Here is a 20,718-nt window from a genome sequence, read left to right on the forward strand (position 1 = left end):
TTCAAGGAAACAACTGCCCTTTCCAGAGCAAATTCACATGGTGTAAAAGCGTAAAATCATCTTACTCAACATACAGGGCAGGTTGCATAAAACTAGGCTTGTAATCCCCCGATGATGTGGCAAAATTACTTCTTTCTCTTCTTTTGAATCTGCTCCAAGGCATTGGAATCAACATCTTACCTTTTTGTTGTCAATGTATATCCTCTGAAATGCGTTTGGATAGTTAAAACCCAGTTCCTGGTGGGTATGGGTCTACAGCACAAAACTGCTAACAATCTGACATGACTGGCAATGTCAGGAAGACCATAATGGTGTCACTCCAATGACTTGAACATATAATCTTGGATAACACTGGAGTGTAGTACTGAGGGAATGTTGGACTGTCGGAGTTTCCTACTTTCAGATAGGACATTAATCTGAGGTCCCATCTGCCCCCGAAAGTGGATGTAAAAGATCCCATGGCACTATTTTACAGAGGAGCTGGGGAGTTCAGTTCAGTGATCAGGCCATTATTTACCCTGGAACTAACAGCACTAAAACAGATCATCTGGTCATTGTAATATTGCTGTTTCTGGTGAAATTCCTACATTACAATAGTGACTACATTTCATTGGTTGTAAAGCACTTTGGGATGTTCTGAAGTTGTGAATGGCACTATGTCAATGCAAATCATTCTTTCAGTTAGAAGGAGATAGAATGTTAGAGATTCAAATAGACTCAGGTCATGTCAGGAGGGACTGTGGAAGTTTACTGAGGTAGGATTATAAAACATATTTTGGGGGTTGAATAGAGAGAGCTTTACTCTGAATTGTAACTCGACGCATTTTGACCTCTAAGATGTTGATACTCCGTGACAAAAATGATGAGTAGAAAAATTCAACAATTTTTTTAAAAATCTGCATTTCCCCAAAATTTTACAGAACCTTGAGGTAAAAACCTGTTCTGACATACAGATAGACATGAAGAGAAATTCTAGGCTTGAAACCAATGAAATGAATTTCAAGACTGAAGGCACCAGAGATTGAGAGGTTGTAAGATGGAGTTGTGCTAAATAACCATCAAAAATCAGGCTTACATTAACTGTGCCTTTAATTTCAGACAGGAGCTTCTGAAGATGAGTACAGTTGGTGGACGAGTAAGACTAAACTAATTTTTAATTAACAATTAATTTGTATTTTTATGTTGTGAACATTGTAACTATGTTATCAACCAAATAAGTGTAATTTATTTGGAGAACTGTACAAAGACTATCTAAAATGCAGGAGCATAATGCTGAAATCACTACTGAACATAATGAACTTAATGGGCAATATACATATATTCTTTCATTGTGTATCTTTAGTTGAGCCATTAACACTGTTATGTTCAATTTGGAGCAATGAGAATCTAAATTTTTGTCCTTGAGTTGATAAAGAGGACACTAAAAGCTGCTGGTAAAGAAATGACAAGCAGCCGTGAGTGCATTGAAGTAGCTTCGATACTTGTCACAGTTTCTATTAAACTTCAGTTCCAGCTACTTTTTAAACACGTTAAAATAGGTGCTATATAAATGAGGTACTGAGTAATTTCGGAAAGCCATCTTTATTACACTTCTATAAACATCTTTGTTAAATTGATCCTAAAGTATGTATACCTTGAAATTCTGCTGAATGAATACAAGTCTACAAATGCTGAATACCTTTGACTAAAATTTCTCCCTCCACTAGTTTTGCAGAAGTATTAACCCATTTATTTTCAGGCTAAGAAAAGTTTGGATCAAAGTGTTAAATGTTTGCATCCCAGTATTATGCAGTGTAATTACAAGCCTTTCTCACTTGTAACACATTAGGACTCAGTCTTCAACTCAAAACTATTCTGTTTTAGCATTTCAAAATGATGGAACTCCTTATTTCCTCAGGCTTTCCTTTCTCCTTTAACCCTTTGAAGCTCAAACTTGGTGCCATCTGATTATTGTTGCTTAACTTGTTTCTCACTTATTCTTTTAAAGCTTGTTGGGTCCTGCGCTTTGGCTCATCATTGTGATTTCTCAAATTATAAAATGAATTCCACAATTACTAATGTATAAGCTTTTTCTTATTATTGCCACCTTGAACTACCAAACACTAAATGCATCATCTCTACTGTATAATCTGTTGCAGCCATTAGTCTTAAAAAGATTAACATGAAGGAAATCCTTGAATACCTGAAATATAATTCTTTTGCTACTGTAAGTCACTCATTAGCAGCTCAGTGATGTAGATAAATTGCTAGAGCAAAAGATGAATTAACAAAAATTCTGGATTCTGTTTTGTAGGCGACACCCTATTTCGTTGGTTTATTGATCATAGAGCTAGTGGTCACCTGGTTTCAGAAGGGCCAAACTGTATTTCGAATGAATGATGCACTAACTTCCATCAGTGCAGGCATCTTGTCAAGACTGCCAGAGTAAGTACTGTAATTTGGCACCCTTTGGAGTATATTTAGAATAACTTAGAATAACAAGGAAGATTTCTAAGCTAAATGTTGTTTGTCAGTTGAGATCGTTAAAGGTCAAGGAAATTAAAACAGAAATTTTGATTGTATTGAAGTTGGTTGTTAATGTGAAGGAAAAATACATATTTAAAAAATAAAGTTCTTAGATGACGAAGATAGCAAAGGTGGTGGAGGTGCAAGAACTGGAAGGTGCCATCAAAGTAAACTTGATGGGTTGCTGCACTACATCCTGTAAATGTTATACACTGCAGCCACAGTACACTGCTCATGGAAAGATGGCTATGAGTCCAGTAACTGGGGTGCTGATCAAGCAGACTGCTCTGTCTTGAATGATGTTGAGCTTCTTGAGTGTTACAGCAGCTATAGCCATCCATTAGACTGCTGACTTGAGCCTTGCAGTCATTGAACAGGCTTTAAAGGGTCAGGAGATGATCCAGTCACTGCAGGGTGCCCAGTATCTGCCCTACTCTTGTAGCACATTGTTATTGGTTCAGTTAGACTTATGGCCATTGGTGGCTCCTAGGATGTTGGTGGTGGAGAACGTGGTGATGATGGTGGTGCTAGGAAAGATCAGGGAACTGACTGGGCCTTTTCTTGTTGGAACTATTCATTTGACTGGCATTTATGTGGTGGGACTGCGACGCCCTCCAAGAATTCTTGGATCAAGGAGGTCAGCTAAGATGGAGAGGCTTTATAGAGTCACAGAGTTATACAGCACAGAAACAGGCCCTTCGGCCCATTATGTTCGTGCTGGCCATCAAGCACCTATCTATTCTAATCCCATTTTCCAGCATTTGGCCCGTAGCCTTGTATTCTATGGCGTTTCAAGTGCTCATCTAAATACTTCTTAAATGTTGTGAGGATTCCTGCCTCTACCACCTCATCAGGCAGTGTGTTCCAGATTCCAACCACCCTCTGGGTGAAAAAATGTTTCCTCAAATCCCCTCGAAACCTCCTGCCCCTTACCCTTAAATCTATGCCCTCTGGTTATTTTTTTAAATTTTATTTTATTTAGAGATACAGCACTGAAACAGGCCCTTCGGCCCACCGAGTCTGTGCCGACCAACAACCACCCAATTTATACTAACCCTGCAGTAATCCCATATTCCTTACCACCTACCTACACTAGGGGCAATTTACTAATGGCCAATTTACCTATCAACCTGCAAGTCTTCGGCTGTGGGAGGAAACTGGAGCACCCGACGAAAACCCACACGGTCACAGGGAGAACTTGCAAACTCCGCACAGGCGGTACCCAGAATTGAACCCGGGTTGCTGGAGCTGTGAGGCTGCGGTGCTAACCACTGTGCCACTGTGCCGCCCCACTGTGATATCTCCGCTAGGGGAAACAGTTTTTTCCTATCTACCCTATCTATGCCCCTCATAATTTGGTATACATTAATCAGGTCCCCACTCAGCCTTCTCTGCTCTAAGGAAAACAACCCTAGCCTATCCAGTCTTCACATACTCTAGAAATCATTGAAAGAAGTTGTGCTGTCTGCCTTTCAAACAACATGGAACTACAGAGAGCTTAACTCATAAAGAAGGTGAGCAATAAGGAACAATCAAAGAGCCTGGCATGACAAAGTTCTAGACAAAGCTGAAGATGCTCTCTAAGATAACTGAACCAGAGATGCATTTGCAATATTTGAAGGACTGAATGTCAAGGCACCCATACTTGCCCCTATTTAAAAATCTCAGATGAATCCCTGTTGACAAAGCAGAATGCACAGATGAAACAATGGAGAGAATACTTCAGGAGCCTATGTAAATGTACACCAGCTTCTCCTGTTGCAGTGGCTTCCATGGCAGTGCCTGACAGAACAGACACTGAAATGCTTCAGTCATGAAAGAAAATTGCTAAGGCAATTACAAGTATGAAGCTGGACAAGGCTCCAGGTTTCTCATATGCCAGCTGAGCTTCTTGGAGCTGGTGGGAATGCTGTGATTGTTTACTTTCACCAACTTGCTTGGTAAGGGGACCTCAAAATTATTATGTAAGATTGGATTCATGAGGTTATTTTGCCTATTTTATAAAGGCAAAGAAAGCAGAACTGATAGCAGAAATTATTGGGACACCATTCCTTTTTAGAGAGATGCTTGCTCATACACTTCTCAGCAGATTAGGACCTCTTCTACATCGACAAGATCAAAGTTGCTTCACATTAGACAGATCAACGATTGATTGTATATTGACACTCAACCTGCTTGCACAGACTAGGGGAGAATATCATTGCCCGTTAGGTGTGGTTTATATTGATCTAAACTCAGTGTTTGACTCTGTCTATGGAACTGTCTGTGGGTAAATTTTCTCCATCCTTGGGATACCTGGAAAATTACTTTGCTTCTAGCTGCTCAGTCAGGATTAGAGGGGACAAGAGTCTGCCATTCCAATCAATGCTGGTATCAAACAAGGGTGTCTCAATACTCCAAATTCCTTTGATGCAGTCATTGGATTTGATCCTAGAAAGGAGAACCCATTCCTAATGAATGGAGCCTACGTCAATTGCAATTCCTTCACTGACCTCACTTTTACAAATTACATTGCTCTGTTGGCAGAAATGACATTCTTGACTTTACCCTTGAAATTTTCAGTGGTAGAAGCCCTTTGGACTTGTAAGCAAACTTGAAAAAAACAAAAGACCAGTCACTCAGTGCTTTTTCCACATCTGTCTAATCTAGAGATTAACGAAGAAACTGTGGGGTACATATTCACAAGTCATTTCTAAGTATCCAGAAGTATGACACAGTTGGTTGGGCTGATGTGATGATAGACTTGGATATAATCATCACATTCTCCAACAAAACATAACCTATATAATACTTGCAGCACTCTAATTCTCTTGTATGCACAGAGACCTAGAGAACCTCGCAAGCAGACCAGTTAAATATTGACGCTGTGGACCAGGTGGCTTTGCTGTACTTGATAGTGTGACCGGGTCAAAAGAATCATGTCAGAAGGATGATTACTCAACCTTCTATATGTCATAATTGTCAGAAGTTGTTTGGGCATGTGGCCAGGCTCTACCAGTCACAACACACCTCCAGAGCACCCAGTCTGTCCTCTGAAGACTTGGAAATGCCTCTCCAAAAGACCAAGAAGCACCTGTCTCTTAAACACTACAGCTGACTCAGGCCCCAGAAAAGAGAGATCTTCTCCATTATGAAGACAGAAGAAGACTGTGAGAAATAGGAGATATATGATCCACCAATCATTGCTCTGAAGGAGCATGCTACAATGCTGGCTTGTCAGTCCAATTGTAGATAGGAACATAGGGACAGGGAACATAGGAGCAGGAGTCGGCCATACAGCCCATCAAGCCTGCCCCACCATTCAATACGATCATGGCTGATCATCCACTTCAATGCCTTTTCCCCACACTATCCTCATATCCCCCTATGTCATTTGTATTTAGGAGTCTGTCAATCTTTGCTTTAATCACAATCAATGACTGAGCTTCCACAGCCCTCTAGGGTAGGGAATTCCAAAGATTCACAACCCTCTGAGCAAAGAAATTTCTCCTCATCTCTGTCCTAAGTGGTTTCCCCCTTATTTTGAAATTGTGTCCCTTGGTTCTAGACTCCCCAACCAGGGGAAACATCTTAGCTGCATCTATCCTGTCTATACCTTTAAGTATTTTGTAGGTTTCAATGCGATTACCTCTCATTCTTCGAAACTCTAGAGAATACAGGCCCAGTTTCCCCAATCTCTCTTCATAGGACAGACCAGCCATCCTGGGAATAAGTCTGGTGAAACTTCATTGCACTCCCCCTATGGCAATAATAGCCTTCCTAAGGTAAGGGGACCAAAACTGCACGCAGTACTCCAAGTGCGGTCTAGCCAAGGTTCTCTACAATTGAAACAAGACTTCACTACTCCTGTACTCAAATCCTCTTGGGATAAAGGCTAACATACCATTAGCCTTCCTAATTGCTTGCTGCACCTGCATGTTAGCTTTCAGTGACTTATTGACAAGGACATCCAGGTCTCTTTGTACATCTATTATTTCTGGTCTCTTACTATTTAAGAAATACTCTACATATCTGCTCCTCCTACCAAAGTAGATAAGCTCACATTTTTCCACATTATATTCCATCTGCCACATTCTTGACCACTCACTAAGTCTGTTCAAATCCCCTTGAAGCTGCTTTCTATCTTCCTCACAACACCCATTCCCACCTAGTTTGTGTCATCTGCGAACTTGGAAATTCTACCTCTGGTCCCCACATCCAAATCATTGATATATATTGTGAACAGCTGAGGCCCAAGCACTGATCCCTGCGGTACCCCACTAGTCACAGCCTAGCAATGCGAGAATGACCCGTTTGTTCCTACTCTCTGCTTTCTGCCTGTTAACCAATCCTTAATTCATGCCAGTATATTACCTCCTATCCCATGTGCTTGAATTCTGCTAACCAACCTCCTATGGGGGATTTTATCAAAAGCCTTCTGAAAATCCAAGTATACCATGCCCACTGACTCCTCTTTTTCAATTTTGTTAGAAACATCCTCAAAAAACTCCAACAGGTTCGTCAAACATGATTTCCCATTCATAAATCCATATTGACTATGCCCAATCAGATCATTATTATCCAAGTGTCCATTTATCACATCCTTTGGAATAGATTCTAGTATTTTACCAATGACTGATGTAAGGCTAACAGCTCTGTAATTCCCTGTTTTCTCTCTCCCTTCCTTCTTAAATAGTGGGGTGACATTTGCGACCTTCCAATTTGCAGGAACCACTCCAGAATCTGTAGCATTTTGGAAGATGATCACCAATGCATCCACTATCTCCAAAGTACTCTTTCAGTACTCTGGGATGTAGAATATCAGGTCCTGGGGACTTATCGACCTTCAGCCCCATTAATTTCTCCAATACAACCTTCTTACTAATGCTAATTTCATTCAATTCCTCATTTCCCCTAATCCCTTGCATCTCTAATTCTGGGAGATTTCTTGTATCTTCCTCAGTGAAGACGGGCACAAATTAATCATTTAGTTTCTCTGCCATTTCTCTATTCCCAATTATAAATTCTCCTGACGCTGCCTGTAATGGACTTATATTTGTCTTAGCCAAATGTTTCCTTTTTATGTACCTGTAGAAGCTTTTACAGTCCGTTTTTATATTTTTGGCTACTTTACATTCATATCTTCTTCTCCCTTTCTTTATCAGTTTCTTGGTCCTCCTTTGCTGTATTCTAAAATCCTCCCAAGCCTCAGGTTTACTACTATTTCTGGCAACTTTATAGGCCTTTTCTTTTAATCTCATACAATCCTTAACTTCCTTTGTTATCCACGGTTGACTGCCTTTGCATTTGGGGATTTTGTGCCTTGAGGAATGTATAGTTACTGTAAACTATATAATATTTCTTTAAGGACTATCCATTGCCTATGTACTGTCATACCTTTTAATGTATTTTCCCAATCCACCTCAGCCAATTTGCCCCTCCTAGCTTCATAATTTCCTTTGCTCAAATTTAACACCCTGGCTTCAGATTGAACTACCTCACTTGCAAACATAATGTAAAATTCTATCATATTATGGTCACTCATCTCTAAAGGTTCTTTTACAACAGGATTATTAATTAGCCCTTTCTCATTACATAAAACTAGATCTAAAATAGCCTGTTCTTTAGTCAGTTCCTCAACATACTGCTCTAGAAAACCATCCTAACACACTGCAGAAACTTGTCCTCCACAGCATTAGTGCTCATTAGGTTTACCCAGTCTATATGCAGATTGAGATCAACCTTATTACTGTATTACCCATGCTACATACTTCTTTAATCTCCTGATTAATACCATGTCCCACATTTCCACTACTGTTTGGTGTCCTATAAACAACTCCTACCAATGTTTGCTGCCCCTTGCTGTTTCTTAGCTCCACCCAAACAGATTCCACATTTTGTTCTATCGATCTGAGATCCTCCCTTACTAATGTACTGATCCCATCCCTTATTATCAGCGCAACACCACCTCTTTTTCCTTTTTGCCTGTCCTTCCTAAATGTCGAGTATCCTTGAATATTCAGTTCCTTGTCTTGGTCACCCTGAAGCCACGTTTCCGCAATGGCAATTAAATCATATCCATTTACCTCTATTTGGAGCTTTAAATCATCTACCTTGTTGTGAATGCTGCGTGCATTGCAGTAGAATGCCCTTAACTTTGCCTTCATGACATTATTCTGCATTCTAAGCCTAGTTGATGCTCGCCTTTGTTTTGCCTGCCTTCTAATGTCACTTGCTACTTTTCTACTTCCTGTTACCAGCTTTACTTCCTTCCAATTTGAGCTATCTCTCAGGTTCCCATCTCCCTGACAAGCTAGTTTAAACCCTCCCCAACAACACTAGCAAATCTTCCTGTGAGGATATTAATTCCGGTCTTGTTAAGGTGTAGCCCGTCCAGCTTGTACAGGTCCCACCTGTCCCAGAACCAGTCCCAATGCCTCAGAAATCTGATGCCCTTCCCCCTACACCAATTCTCCAGCCACATGTTCAATCGATCAATCCTCCTATTCCTATGCTCACCAGCACGTGGCACTGGGAGTAATCCTGGGGTTATTGCTTTGGAGGTCCTTCTTTTAAATTTCTTTCCTAACTCCCTAAAATCTGCTTTCAGGACCTCATCCCTCTTCTTACCTATGTCATTGGTACCAATGTGGGCCACAACCTCTGGCTATTCACTCTCCCCTGGAAGGATGTCCTGCAGCTGCTCCATGATATCCTTGACCCTGGCACCAGGGAGGCAACACACCAACACACCATCCTGGAGTCACGTTAACTGCTGCAGAAATGCCTGTCTGATCCCCTGACTATCATATCCCCTATCACCTATTGCTCTTCCACTCTTCTTCCTCTCTTCCTGTGCAGCTGAGCCACCCGTGGTCCCACAGACTTTGCTCTGGCTGCACTTCCCCGAGGAACCATCGCTCTCACCAGTATCCAAAATGGAAAACTGATTAGTAAGCAAGATAGACTCAGGGGACTCCTGCGCTGCCTGCCTGGTTCTCTTAGACTGCCTGGCGGTGACCCATTCCCTCTCTGTCTGCATGCTCCTAACCTTCGGTGTGACCACCTGTCTAAATGTGCTATCCACGTAATCGTCTGCCTCGTGGATGCACAACAGTGACTCCAGCCACCGCTCAAGTTCCAAACCTGGAGCTCAAGCTTCTGCAGCCGGTGACACTTCCTGCAGATGTGTTCATCTAGGACACGTGGTGCGTCCATGACTTCCAACATACTGCAGGATGTACATTCCACTTGGCCAAGCTGACCTGCCTTAACATAACTTTAAAAACTTGTTATTACAATGAGAAGTAAAATAACTTACCAGTTACTCACCAATCAACTTCTTCCCCTGTACCAAAGAGAGAGGCAGCTACTGGAGGCTGAAAAAAGGTAGAAGAAAGAATGACCAAAAGAAAAAAAGAAAGACAGACCTTCGTCACGCACCAAACTCCCACTTTACACTCTCTGCACTCAAATTTATTTTTTTCTTAGTTTATAGTTCCCCTCCTTAGCGAAGACCCTCAATTACCAAACTCCCTTCTTCACACTCTGTGCCCTCCAGCAGCACTCAATGCAGACAAGCAGCACTGAGAATCCCCTGAATTTATACTCTGAAAACAATGCTGTGTCAGCTCCGCTAGAGTTCTGCTACAGCTCAGAAACCAGTTTAAGCTAGCTACCTAATTAACTAGCTACAGATACTCTCAGAGTGTTGGTATACCCCTGTTTAAAACTGCAAGAAACCTAACTTACCTCTAACTGAAAGAGGAATTTCAATTAATTGTTAGATGTAAACATAATAAAAACTGGTCTTGAGAGATTAACCCTTGTAATTCACTCACTTACCAAACTCCCTTCTTCATACTCAGTTCAGATGTGCTCTCGGCCCAGCCGAAGATTGACATGGGCTGCTTCACTATTAGACAAGTTGTGACTAGAGCCGAACACTGTACAGCAGTCAGTAAATAACCCTGCTCCTGAGGTTATGATAAAGGGATGGTCATTGATGATGTATTTGAAGGTGTTTGGTTCGAGTTTGCTACTCTGAGGAACTCCTGCAACAGTGTCCTGGAGCTCTGATGATTGGCCTGAAACAATCACAGCCATATTTCTTTGAGTTGGGTATGAGTTGTGATGGAATTGTTCAAGTGCCAAAGTGTGCAGAGAAGTATATCTCATTGACTTGTGCTTTGCAGTTAGAGGCAAAATGGTGGCACTCACTGCTGACCTTGGCCTAAAGTGCCCATTACTTACCGCAATGCTTCTGGCAAGAATTTCACTGGAAAGACGGGATTCCCTCTTGATGTAGGCCCCAGTGTCACTCTGCAGCGTGGTCTAACTCATGCCTAAAGGACAGAGCACATAGTGCAGTCAATAGAAGAACGCACATAATCTGTCAAAACTGATAGGCGCAGAAGACAGGGCCACAAAAGCTGAAAAAGTATTTAATTAATAGTCATTTTTGCAATGTCATATGCATGTAAACAGGGTTGTGAAGTGATATAATTGTGAACAGAATAGAAATTAGAAAAAAAGTCAGATAAGTGAGCAGAATCATTTTAAAAAGTCAAATTAAACCAAATTTTAAAAAGTTCAGATAAATGATATCTTCTCTTTGGTCTCTTTGTCTCGAGAGACAATGGGTAAGCGCCTGCAGGTGGTCAGTGGTTTGTGGAGCAGCGCCTGGAGTGGCTATAAAGTCCAATTCCAGAGTGACAGACTCTTCCACAGGCGCTGCAGATAAAATTGGTTGTTGGGGCTGTTACACAGTTGGCTCTCTCCTTGCACTTCTGTCTTTTTTCTTGCCAACTGCTAAGTCTCTTCGACTCGCCACTCTTTAGCCCCGCCTTTATGGCTGTCCGCCAGCTCTGGCGATCACTGGCAACTGACTCCCACAACTTGTGATCAACGTCACAGGACTTCATGTCGCGTTTACAGACGTCTTTAAAGCGGAGGCATGGATGGCTGGTGGGTCTGATACCATGACGAGCTCGCTGTACAATGTGTCTTTGGGGATCCTGCCATCTTCCATGCGGCTCACATGGTCAAGCCATCTCAAGCACCACTGGCTCTGTAGGGTGTATATGCTGGGGATGTTGGCCGCCTCGCGGACTTCTGCGTTGGACATACAGTCCTGCCACCTGATGCCAAGGATTCTCCGGAGGCAGCAAAGATGGAATGAGTTGAGACGTCGCTCTTGGCTGACATACGTTGTCCAGGCCTCGCTGCTGTAGAGCAAGGTACTGAGGACACAGGCTTGAAACACTTGGACTTTTGAGTTCCGTGTCAGTGCACCATTTTCCCACACTCTCTTGGCCAGTCTGGACATAGCAGCGGACGCCTTTTCCATGCGCTTGTTGATTTCTGCATCGAGAGACAGGTTACTGGTGATAGTTGAGCCTAGGTAGGTGAACGCTTGAACCATTTCCAGACTGTGGTCACCGATATTGATGGATGGAGCATTTCTGATGTCCTGTCCCATGATGTTCGTTTTCTTGAGGCTGAAGGTTAGGACAACTTCGTTGCAGGCAGCCACAAACCTGTCGATGAGTCTCTGCAGACACTCTTCAGTGTGGGATGTTAATGCAGCATCGTCAGCAAAGAGGAGTTCCCTGATAAGGACTTTCCGTACTTTGGTCTTCGCTCTTAAGATGGGTAAGGTTGAACAACCTGCCATCTGATCTTGTGTGGAGGAAAATTCCTTCTTCTGAAGACTTGAACGCATGTGTGAGCAGCAGGGAGAAGAAGATCCCAAATAGTGTAGGTGCGAGAACACAGCCCTGTTTAACGCCACTCAGGATAGGAAAGGGGTCTGATGAGGCACCGCTATACTGAATTGTGCCTTTCATATTGTCATGGAATGAGGTGATGATACTTAGTAGCTTTGGTGGACATCCGATCTTTGCTAGCAGTCTGACGAGACCACGTCTGCTGACTAGGTTAAAGCTTTGGTGAGATCTATGAATGCAACCGAGAGGGGCATCTGTTGTTCCCGGCATTTCTCCTGTAGCTGGCAAAGGGAGAACAGCATGTCAATGGTGGATCTCTGCTAGAAAGCCACACTGTGCCTCAGGGTAGACACGCTCATCCAGCTTCTGGAGTCTGTTTAAAACGACTCGAGCGAAGCCTTTCCCCACCATGCTGAGCAGGGAGATTCCACGGTAGTTGTTGCAGTCACCGCGTCACCCTTGTTCTTATAGAGAGTGATGATATTGGCATCGCGCATGTCCTGTGGTACTGCTCCCTCATTCCAGCACAGGCAAAGCAGTTCATGGAGTGCTGAGAGTATAGCAGGCTTGGCACTCTTGATTATTTCAGGGGTAATGCCATCCTTTCCAGGGGCTTTTCCACTGGCTAGAGAATCAATGGCATCACTGAGTTCCGATTTTGTTGGCTGTTCGTCTAGCTCATCCATGACTGGCAGAGACTGGGCTGCATTGAGGGCAGTATCAGTGACAACATTTTCCCTGGAGTACAGTTCTAGGTAGTGCTCCACCCAGCGGTCCATTTGCTTGCGTTGGTCAGTGATCGTTGCCCCTGATTTAGACTTGAGGGGGGCGATGTTCTTGATGGTTGACCCAAAAGCTCTCTTAATGCCATCATACATTCCTCTGATGTTTCCGGTGTCGGAGACCAGCTGAATATGACTGCATAGGTGTTGCCAATAGTCATTTGCGCAGTGCCTGGCTGTTCTTTGTGCAGCGCTTCTGGCTACTTCAAGTGCTACGGATGTTAACTCGCTGGGGGCTTTCTTGTAGTTCAACAGTGCAATGCGCTTTGCGGCTATGACAGGTTCCAGCTCTTCAAAGTGAGATTGAAACCAGTCTGCATTCTGCTTCTCACGTTTGCCAAAGGTGGTCATTGCTGAGTCATAGATGGCGTCTCTGATGTGGGCCCACTTGGTCTCTGCATTTTCTGCAGGAATGTTTTGAAGGGCTTTTTCAAGTGAATTTAGAAACTTATGGTATGATGATATTAAAATCAGGTTAAAAGGTCAAATAAATTTAATCATTTAAAATATTAAATAAATACTTCGAATCACATTAAAAAGTTAGCTAAATTTGAGGAGAGCACAGCCATTTTGTAAGTTGAAATCATCCTTTCGGTACTGGTGTCCTCATTACATATTTGTGAACTGTCAGAGGAGGTTATTTCTGCCTGGGAACACTGGCCCTAAAATATTGTGGCAGGAAAAGTTCATTATAAGTGGATAATTAGCCAAAATTCACATCAGTACAATTATTTTCCCTCTTAATATTGACGTCACAGAGTTAAAGAGCAAATCCACTGTAGCAGTGCGGAATGGCCCAACACGACTTCCCCGGGGGTTCCCCGCTATAGTCTACGTGCTACTTCTGAAGATTCTGGAGCTCTCAACTGTGTAATGGCAACGAATGCTGACAGCTTTGTCGCCATTACCACAGCAAAATCCAGGCCAATATGTTTTATTATGAAGTGACTGTCGGTTCATAAGAAAATGACAGCCAAGAGCTCTTTCAGGAGGCGACCTGAAAAGACTTTTCAAATTTATGATCGGCAACTGTACTTTACAGTTTGATTTGAAGTTATTTTCAGTTATTCCTGTCAGCTGATGGTTCCTTGAACAAATTTTATCAGAGGTGAAAAAAGAGTGAAAAATATAATCCTCAAGAAGTGAGGACAACAGGGGAGAGAAGGGGTACAGGACAACAGGGGATAACCCACTGCTGTGCAAGTGATTTAAAACATTCACAAGTTACAGCTCTGGGCAGTTGAACAAAAGGAACAGAGTTTGAATACTCCTTACTTCAACAAATTAATCAGCAATGTGCTGCTATTTTGTTTGGTTTAAGTCAGAACCTACACAACAATTGATTTTTATGCATTCTTCCTTGTGGAAGAACTTGGGTCCACCAGTTTTAATGAATGCAGTAATCTAGACTCGGGATTGAGCCAGTTGAAAGCTCCTGCCAAGATATGTAAATTCTCTAGAAAAGAATTTTCAGCAACTGCATACCCACCACTAATTTAAATGTACCAATTTCATCAACATCAAGGGTTGCATTGTGTTTTGCTCTGTGTAGCAGTGCAAAATGTATCAAGCTGCAAACTCCACTTATTTAAATAATGTGTGAATAAAATTATATTCAGGGTAAGCATGCATCACACTTTTTGAGGACTATATTTTCTTTTAATGCAATGATATTCATCCAATGGAGAAACCTTACTATAAAATAACAATAAGGAAGAGATATCATCACTTTGAGTATTTTAAGTTTTCAAAGAGCAATAATAGATCAGCTTGACAAAATCATTATGAAGTATATAAACAAATGGTAACTGAATTAAATGGTAAATAGAAACAGAATTGTCCAGTAGTTGACAACTGTTGCTATCTTCAGCACTGAGACGATTAAATGAATTAGTAACTCTGAAAGATAGACCATGATTTTTCTAATCCACCTTTGCTCCATACAATTAGAATGTGTCCTCAGATATAAATATTCAGCTGCTTGTTGCTTGGTTTGTTTATCATATCAATTTCACATCTTAAAACCACCAAAAGAAAACCTAAGTTGCTGCTCGCATGTTGATTATGAAGTGGATTTAAAGGGGCGTATTTACTTTGTATTGGATCATCCAAGTGCAGGGTGAGGAGAAAGATTTGGCAGAGAAGATTCCACTTGCGCAATTTAAATTAATGGAAAAGTAAGCTAATTTCATTATGTGCATGCAATCCTAAAGCCTGATTTGCCGTCCAAGCTTCATGAAAACAAAATCTGTCCCGTTGTGTGCATTTAAAGTGAAAGATAACTCTTCATTTGAGTTACCTCATATGTTAAAACAGTTGCTTCTTGCCATATTCCACATGGTTAATCATTCTTATATTGTACTTTATTAGAAATTGTATTGGTGCAAGTTTAAAGTTTTTTTCTTTCCTGGCAGTATAACTTCTTTACTTCTATGAATATTATTATTGGAGTTTAAGAAAACAACCAAACAATAGTTAGACAAAAAAGGACTAATCCAATGTATATGCAAAATTTACTGTGTTTGAAGTACAGGTAGAGCCACTGGGGGCAGGGAAGGAGGTTCTTTTTGAGTTTTGTTCTGTGCAGTGAAAATGCATTAGGAGTGGGTTTAAGAAAAAATGGCTCTGACAGGCCTGGAAATTTCATTTAATAGATCAGGCTCACCTAATGACAATTCCGAATGTGGACATTGGGATTCTCTTGACTGGTGTTGTGGAACTTATTCAGAGATAAGTACTTTACAAAGTGTTTAGCCCTACTTGTTTTTTTGACAGTAAAAGCAGTGACAGCTTGGTGGCATTTTCTCACTTGCCTCAGCCTGTGCTAGGAAGTTTAGTTATGTTTATATAGTTTAAAAGGTCTGCAAGTAGATTGTCAGTAACCTAAGGCCCTTCAGTATTGCTTTATATAATTAGTCTTATTATTTGCCATTGCAATTGAGATGTACATTTTTGAAGTGCATTCACATTTCACTAATTTATCATCAGTGTAAAGCCGAAGATATTTAACAGTGATACTCCTAGGATGAGTTTCACACTGAGGCTCAAAATGACCTGAAGCAAAATGAAATTAGTTTATCTCCTTGAGAGTGTCACTCAGCTTGCTTCTGGTGTCAGGTTGGGCCTTTACACTATTAACTATAGTATCAATGTGACACCAAAGCAACGACCCCTCTAATTTTTTTCTTTGTTGTGCAAGGCCTATTTATTTAAGTATGTGGGGACCTTTAACCTTTTTTGCCGGGCTCCACATGCATGACATATTAAAGGGGTTAACTTGTGCTTGGCCTGGGTGGGAACTTCTGGGTTACTGAGCAGCTGTGTGGCTTGGATGGAGCATGCATCAAAGTATTGTCACTGACATTACAATGCAGTGTGGAAGCAGTTTTAATAAATTGAATCATGGTTATTACTTTTGCATAAAAGGTCTACTCCCCAGTTGTTTGTCAGAGTGGGCTATATAACCTGACATAATTTGCTCAAATAGTTTGTTTTGGATAAAAAATTTAACGTTCAAGGAAAAGTATTTACTGATCCATGTAAAGGTTTGTGTACCATTTTGGATGCATGACAACAGAGGTTGCCAAAATGCAGCCCTTTAATCTGGGAGTTGTATTTACATCCAACTTGGACAAACTACACCGATGTCTTTGCTGACTCAGCTGAAGGCTGCACTCTACATGAAATGAACTTTGGCAGCTTCAATCCAGTTCTACGATTGACGTCAAAACTCAAAGACATTTCTAGTTTGTTGGAAATTGGTGGCAATTTATTGCTTATGCAAGATTACAAGGTTAGAATATATAAAGAGAGGGATGATGTGAGATGTGTTGTAAATAGAGGATGGTATAATAAGGACCTGTCCTAAATTAAAGGGCATGATTTTCCCTGCAGTTGTCAGGACCCCGCCGTCAGGCTCAAATGGGGTCAGAAGCCCACACTGGGTGGAATTTTCTGCCCACGGTGAGGGTCCTGGCGCCAGGCCTAAAAGTTGGAGGGAATCCCACCTCGGCCAGCTGGATCCCCCCACGGCATGGTTCTGTGGTGCCATGCCAATTAACAGCTCAGTGCCGGGATCCCCATCCCTTTAAAGACAGTGATTCTGCCTCCAACAGCTGCCAGCCAATCAGAGGGCTGGCAGCTCAGCAGTATTGGCAGTGCCACCAGGAGCGGTATTGCAGAGGCCTTGGACCCAGGCCTAGCGCTGGAAACATGGACCTCAGGTAAATGTGTGACATCAGTAAGAGGTAACAATAAACTTAATTAGTTTATGGGGTTGTTGATGCAGACAAACCGGCTCGAAAGGTTGCTTTAAGGTACCATAAAAAGGCAATTATAGACAATAAAACAATAAGTGGAATGGACTTGCAGGAGCAAGAGGTCAAGTAAACACAGTTCTAAACATTTTGACCAGAAAAATGCTCACAATTTCAAAAACGTGTGATTTCCAATAAAACATTAAGTAGAGAGTTAGTGAATTTTGAAAGCAAGAAAAACATACACAGAAAGGAAGCACCTATATGCTAAGAGGTGATATGACACCTTAGAAACAGTATAAATATGAGAGGTTCTGAACTGAAAATTAGAAGTGTTGAATTCCTCAAACAATACTTCTCACCCCATGCCTTACTCAGGGGATTTAAGGTAAATGTTTACTTTAAATTTTGATGGATGGTCTAAGATATTTTGCCGTAACATTAACAAGGTTAAAATTTTGGATTCTTTGTTAGAAATAAGATTATGTGTTACATCTCTCAGTAATATTTGATATTGTGATATACTTGTCCACTTAAGTGTATTGCATGTTAAATTCTTTAGTAAATATATAAAAGTTAATAAATCGTCTCATGTAGTACTCAGTATACAACAACAAGAACCCCCTCTCTGTGTCTCTTTAAGTGGAGAGATATGTATTGAACAGAGTTTCCCAGATCCTTATAATATCTGGGATATTTATGACTTAGCCATAATTATTAAGAATAGGCTATCCAAAAGCTGGCAATATTCTCCATTAGTTTTCTTTCTTTGAGGGAAAGCTAGTTTAATTCTTTGGACCCAAATAAGTGTCTATAAGAGTTTGTCTGGTTTGAACTTAATTAAAGGAGATTCATAGGGATGTACTCCTGATTTGGTTTAGTCCCTATAAATGGTTAAAGTCATAAATCACTTCAAAACTGGCCACACTTTTGACTCTGAACTACAAATATTCTCCAATTGCACTTGTTCAGTATGCAGGAGCTTGGGGTCTCAACATTGCAACGAGAAGATATGTATTAATATGGATTCAGCATCTCTTGGGCCCAGATTGTTTGTACTAATTTATTCCCATTTTACATTCAGGCATATTTTAATGAGATTTGGAGGATGTTTGGGTGTAATTTGACATCGGAAAAATGCTGCAGCTTCTGGTACAACTTCTGCTTTGTGCCCAGAGAGCAGACCTGTGTACTAATTCTGGCTGATACTAGCATGTTGCACCTAGGAAACAGCGAATCATTAACAGGGAAGGTTTGTGTGCAAAATAAGGGTATGTCCTATCAAACTCTTTAGGAGTGGGTCTCTTGTGTGGCAAATTGAGTTTCTTGGTTGAGGGTTATGTACAATGTATTTTACTTTATTTGATATGAAGAAGCTAACCAGTACTGCTCACATGCCGACTGTATAATTAGTACATACATACAAAGTTTGGATAATTGCTTTGGATTGAAGTCCAATTGAGTAACAAACACATATTATAGATTGCTAAATTATTCCCCATATTTTCCCTAATGATTCTATCCCTTTTTTCATGTTTGTTTGGTCTGTGCCACAGTTTCTCTAGTCTTCCATTGTGTCCTTGATCTTGATTTTAAATGGATTTTAATTGCTGAAGTCCAAGTTCCTAAATAATTAATGTAAAGAAAGAAAGGACAACCTTGTACTTATGTAGCACCTTTTGAAGTGATTTATGACTTTAACCCCTTATAGGGACTATACCGAATCAGGAGTACATCTCTAATCCTTATAATTAATTTCAAAACAGACAAACTCTTTTTGACACTTATTTTGGGTCCAAAGAATTGAACTATTTTTCCTTCAAAGAAAGAAAACTAATAGAGAATATTAACATGTTTTTTAATAATTATGGCTAAGTCATAAATATCCCAGATGTTATTAGGGTCTGGGAAACTCTTCAATACGTATCTCTCCACTTAAAGAGACACAGAGAGGGGGTTCTTGTAGTTGTATACAGAATGCTACATGAGATGATTTATTAACTTTTATATATTTATTAAAGAATTTAACATGCAATACACTTTTACGTGGATAAGTATATTACAATATCAAATATTACTAAGAGATGTAAAACATAATCTTGTTCCTAAAATAGAATCCAAAAGTTCAACCTTGACAATGTTACAGCAAAATATCCTAGAATATCCATGAAAATTCAAAGTAAACTGTTAACTTAAATTCCCCGAGTAAGCCTCCTGCCTAACATGACAAAACACTCTCAATTAAGAGCAGAATTCTCTTGTCGTGCAGTCAGCCGTTCTTACCATAGGATGAGTAGCATTGATGAGGAATTTCAATACCACTAATTTTTCGATTCCAAACTCTCATGTTTACACTGTTTCTCGTCTACTAACTCATCTTTTGGAATGTAGGTGTTACCTTTCTGTGCGTGTTTTTCCCGCTTTCGTTATCCATATATGGTAATATCAATAGTCTTTCCCAATTATAATATCATTAGTTACTTATTCCCGATTAATTATCTGCTGAGAATTCCCTTCTCATGAAGTTGGGCTTTTATCTGGTCAAATGTTTGTAGTGTTTTCTAGTAACACTAAGACTTAACTTTATAAATGTGTTTTATACTTAAAAGATTTTTAATTAAATTTGTGCAGTCACTGTTTTTGCCTTTTTGGGTTAAATAGAGTTTATGTGGCATCTGTGTTTTGTAGGTATCATTCCATTTTGTGATTGATCATCTGTGATGGTTCTTTGGTACTTTGTATTATGACCGCATTTGTTGACAACGCTAACGGTAGGTGGCGCTGTTTTGGCACATGTGCAAATACAGCATGTGCCACAAAAACGGCACAGATTGCGACTGTAGCAGCTGCCAGGACTAAAGATGGCGCTGCTCAAAGAAAGAGAGGGGGGGGGGAAAGAGAGGGAGGGGGGGGGAAAGAGAGGGAGGGGGGGAAGAGAGAGGGGGGGAAGAGAGGGAGGGAGGGTGGGAAAAGGGAGGGGGGGAAGAGAGGGAGGGGGGAAAAGAGAGGGAGGGGGGGAAAGAGAGGGAGGGGGGAAAGAGAGGGAAGGGGGGAAGAGAGGGAGGGGGTGAAAAGAGAGGGAGGGGAGGGAAGAGAGGGAGGGGGGTGAAAAGAGAGGGAGGGGGGAAAAGAGAGGGGGGAAAAGAGAGAGAGGGGTGGGAAAAGAGAGGGAGGGGGGTGAAAAGAGAGGGAGGGGGGGAAAGAGAGGGAGGGGGGAAAGAGAAGGGGGGAAGAGAGGGAGGGAGGGGAGGGGGAAAGAGGGAGGGGAGGGGGGAAAGAGGGAGGGAGGGAGGAAACGAGAGGGAGGGAGGGAGGGAGGAAAAGAGAGGGAGTGGGGGGTGAGGGAGAGGGGGGGAGGGGAGGGGGGAAGGGCGGGAGTGGGGGGGGATGGGGGAGAGTGGGGGGGTGGGGGGGGGAACAGCGGAGCGGAAGAGGAGTGCCTTTTTCTGTGCATGCGCCAGAAACACA

General features: G+C 41.5%; 1 protein-coding gene across 3 annotated transcripts in view; it reads left to right on the forward strand.

Annotated features, from left to right (window-relative positions):
• agmo (alkylglycerol monooxygenase) overlaps nt 1–20,718 on the forward strand; it is a 479,661-nt gene that overhangs the window by 43,296 nt on the left and 415,647 nt on the right. The window contains exon 2 of one of the 3 annotated variants that reach the window (XM_068009453.1): nt 2,294–2,424. In XM_068009453.1, the coding sequence (XP_067865554.1) occupies nt 2,294–2,424 (131 nt within the window). Of the gene's footprint in view, nt 1–2,293; nt 2,425–16,872; nt 17,218–20,718 lie in introns of those variants that run through there. The other 2 variants (XM_068009461.1, XM_068009444.1) reach the window with 2 other exon arrangements.

The sequence above is a fragment of the Heterodontus francisci genome, chromosome 2, assembly GCF_036365525.1.
Source record: "Heterodontus francisci isolate sHetFra1 chromosome 2, sHetFra1.hap1, whole genome shotgun sequence".
In the NCBI taxonomy this organism is placed as follows: domain Eukaryota; kingdom Metazoa; phylum Chordata; class Chondrichthyes; order Heterodontiformes; family Heterodontidae; genus Heterodontus; species Heterodontus francisci.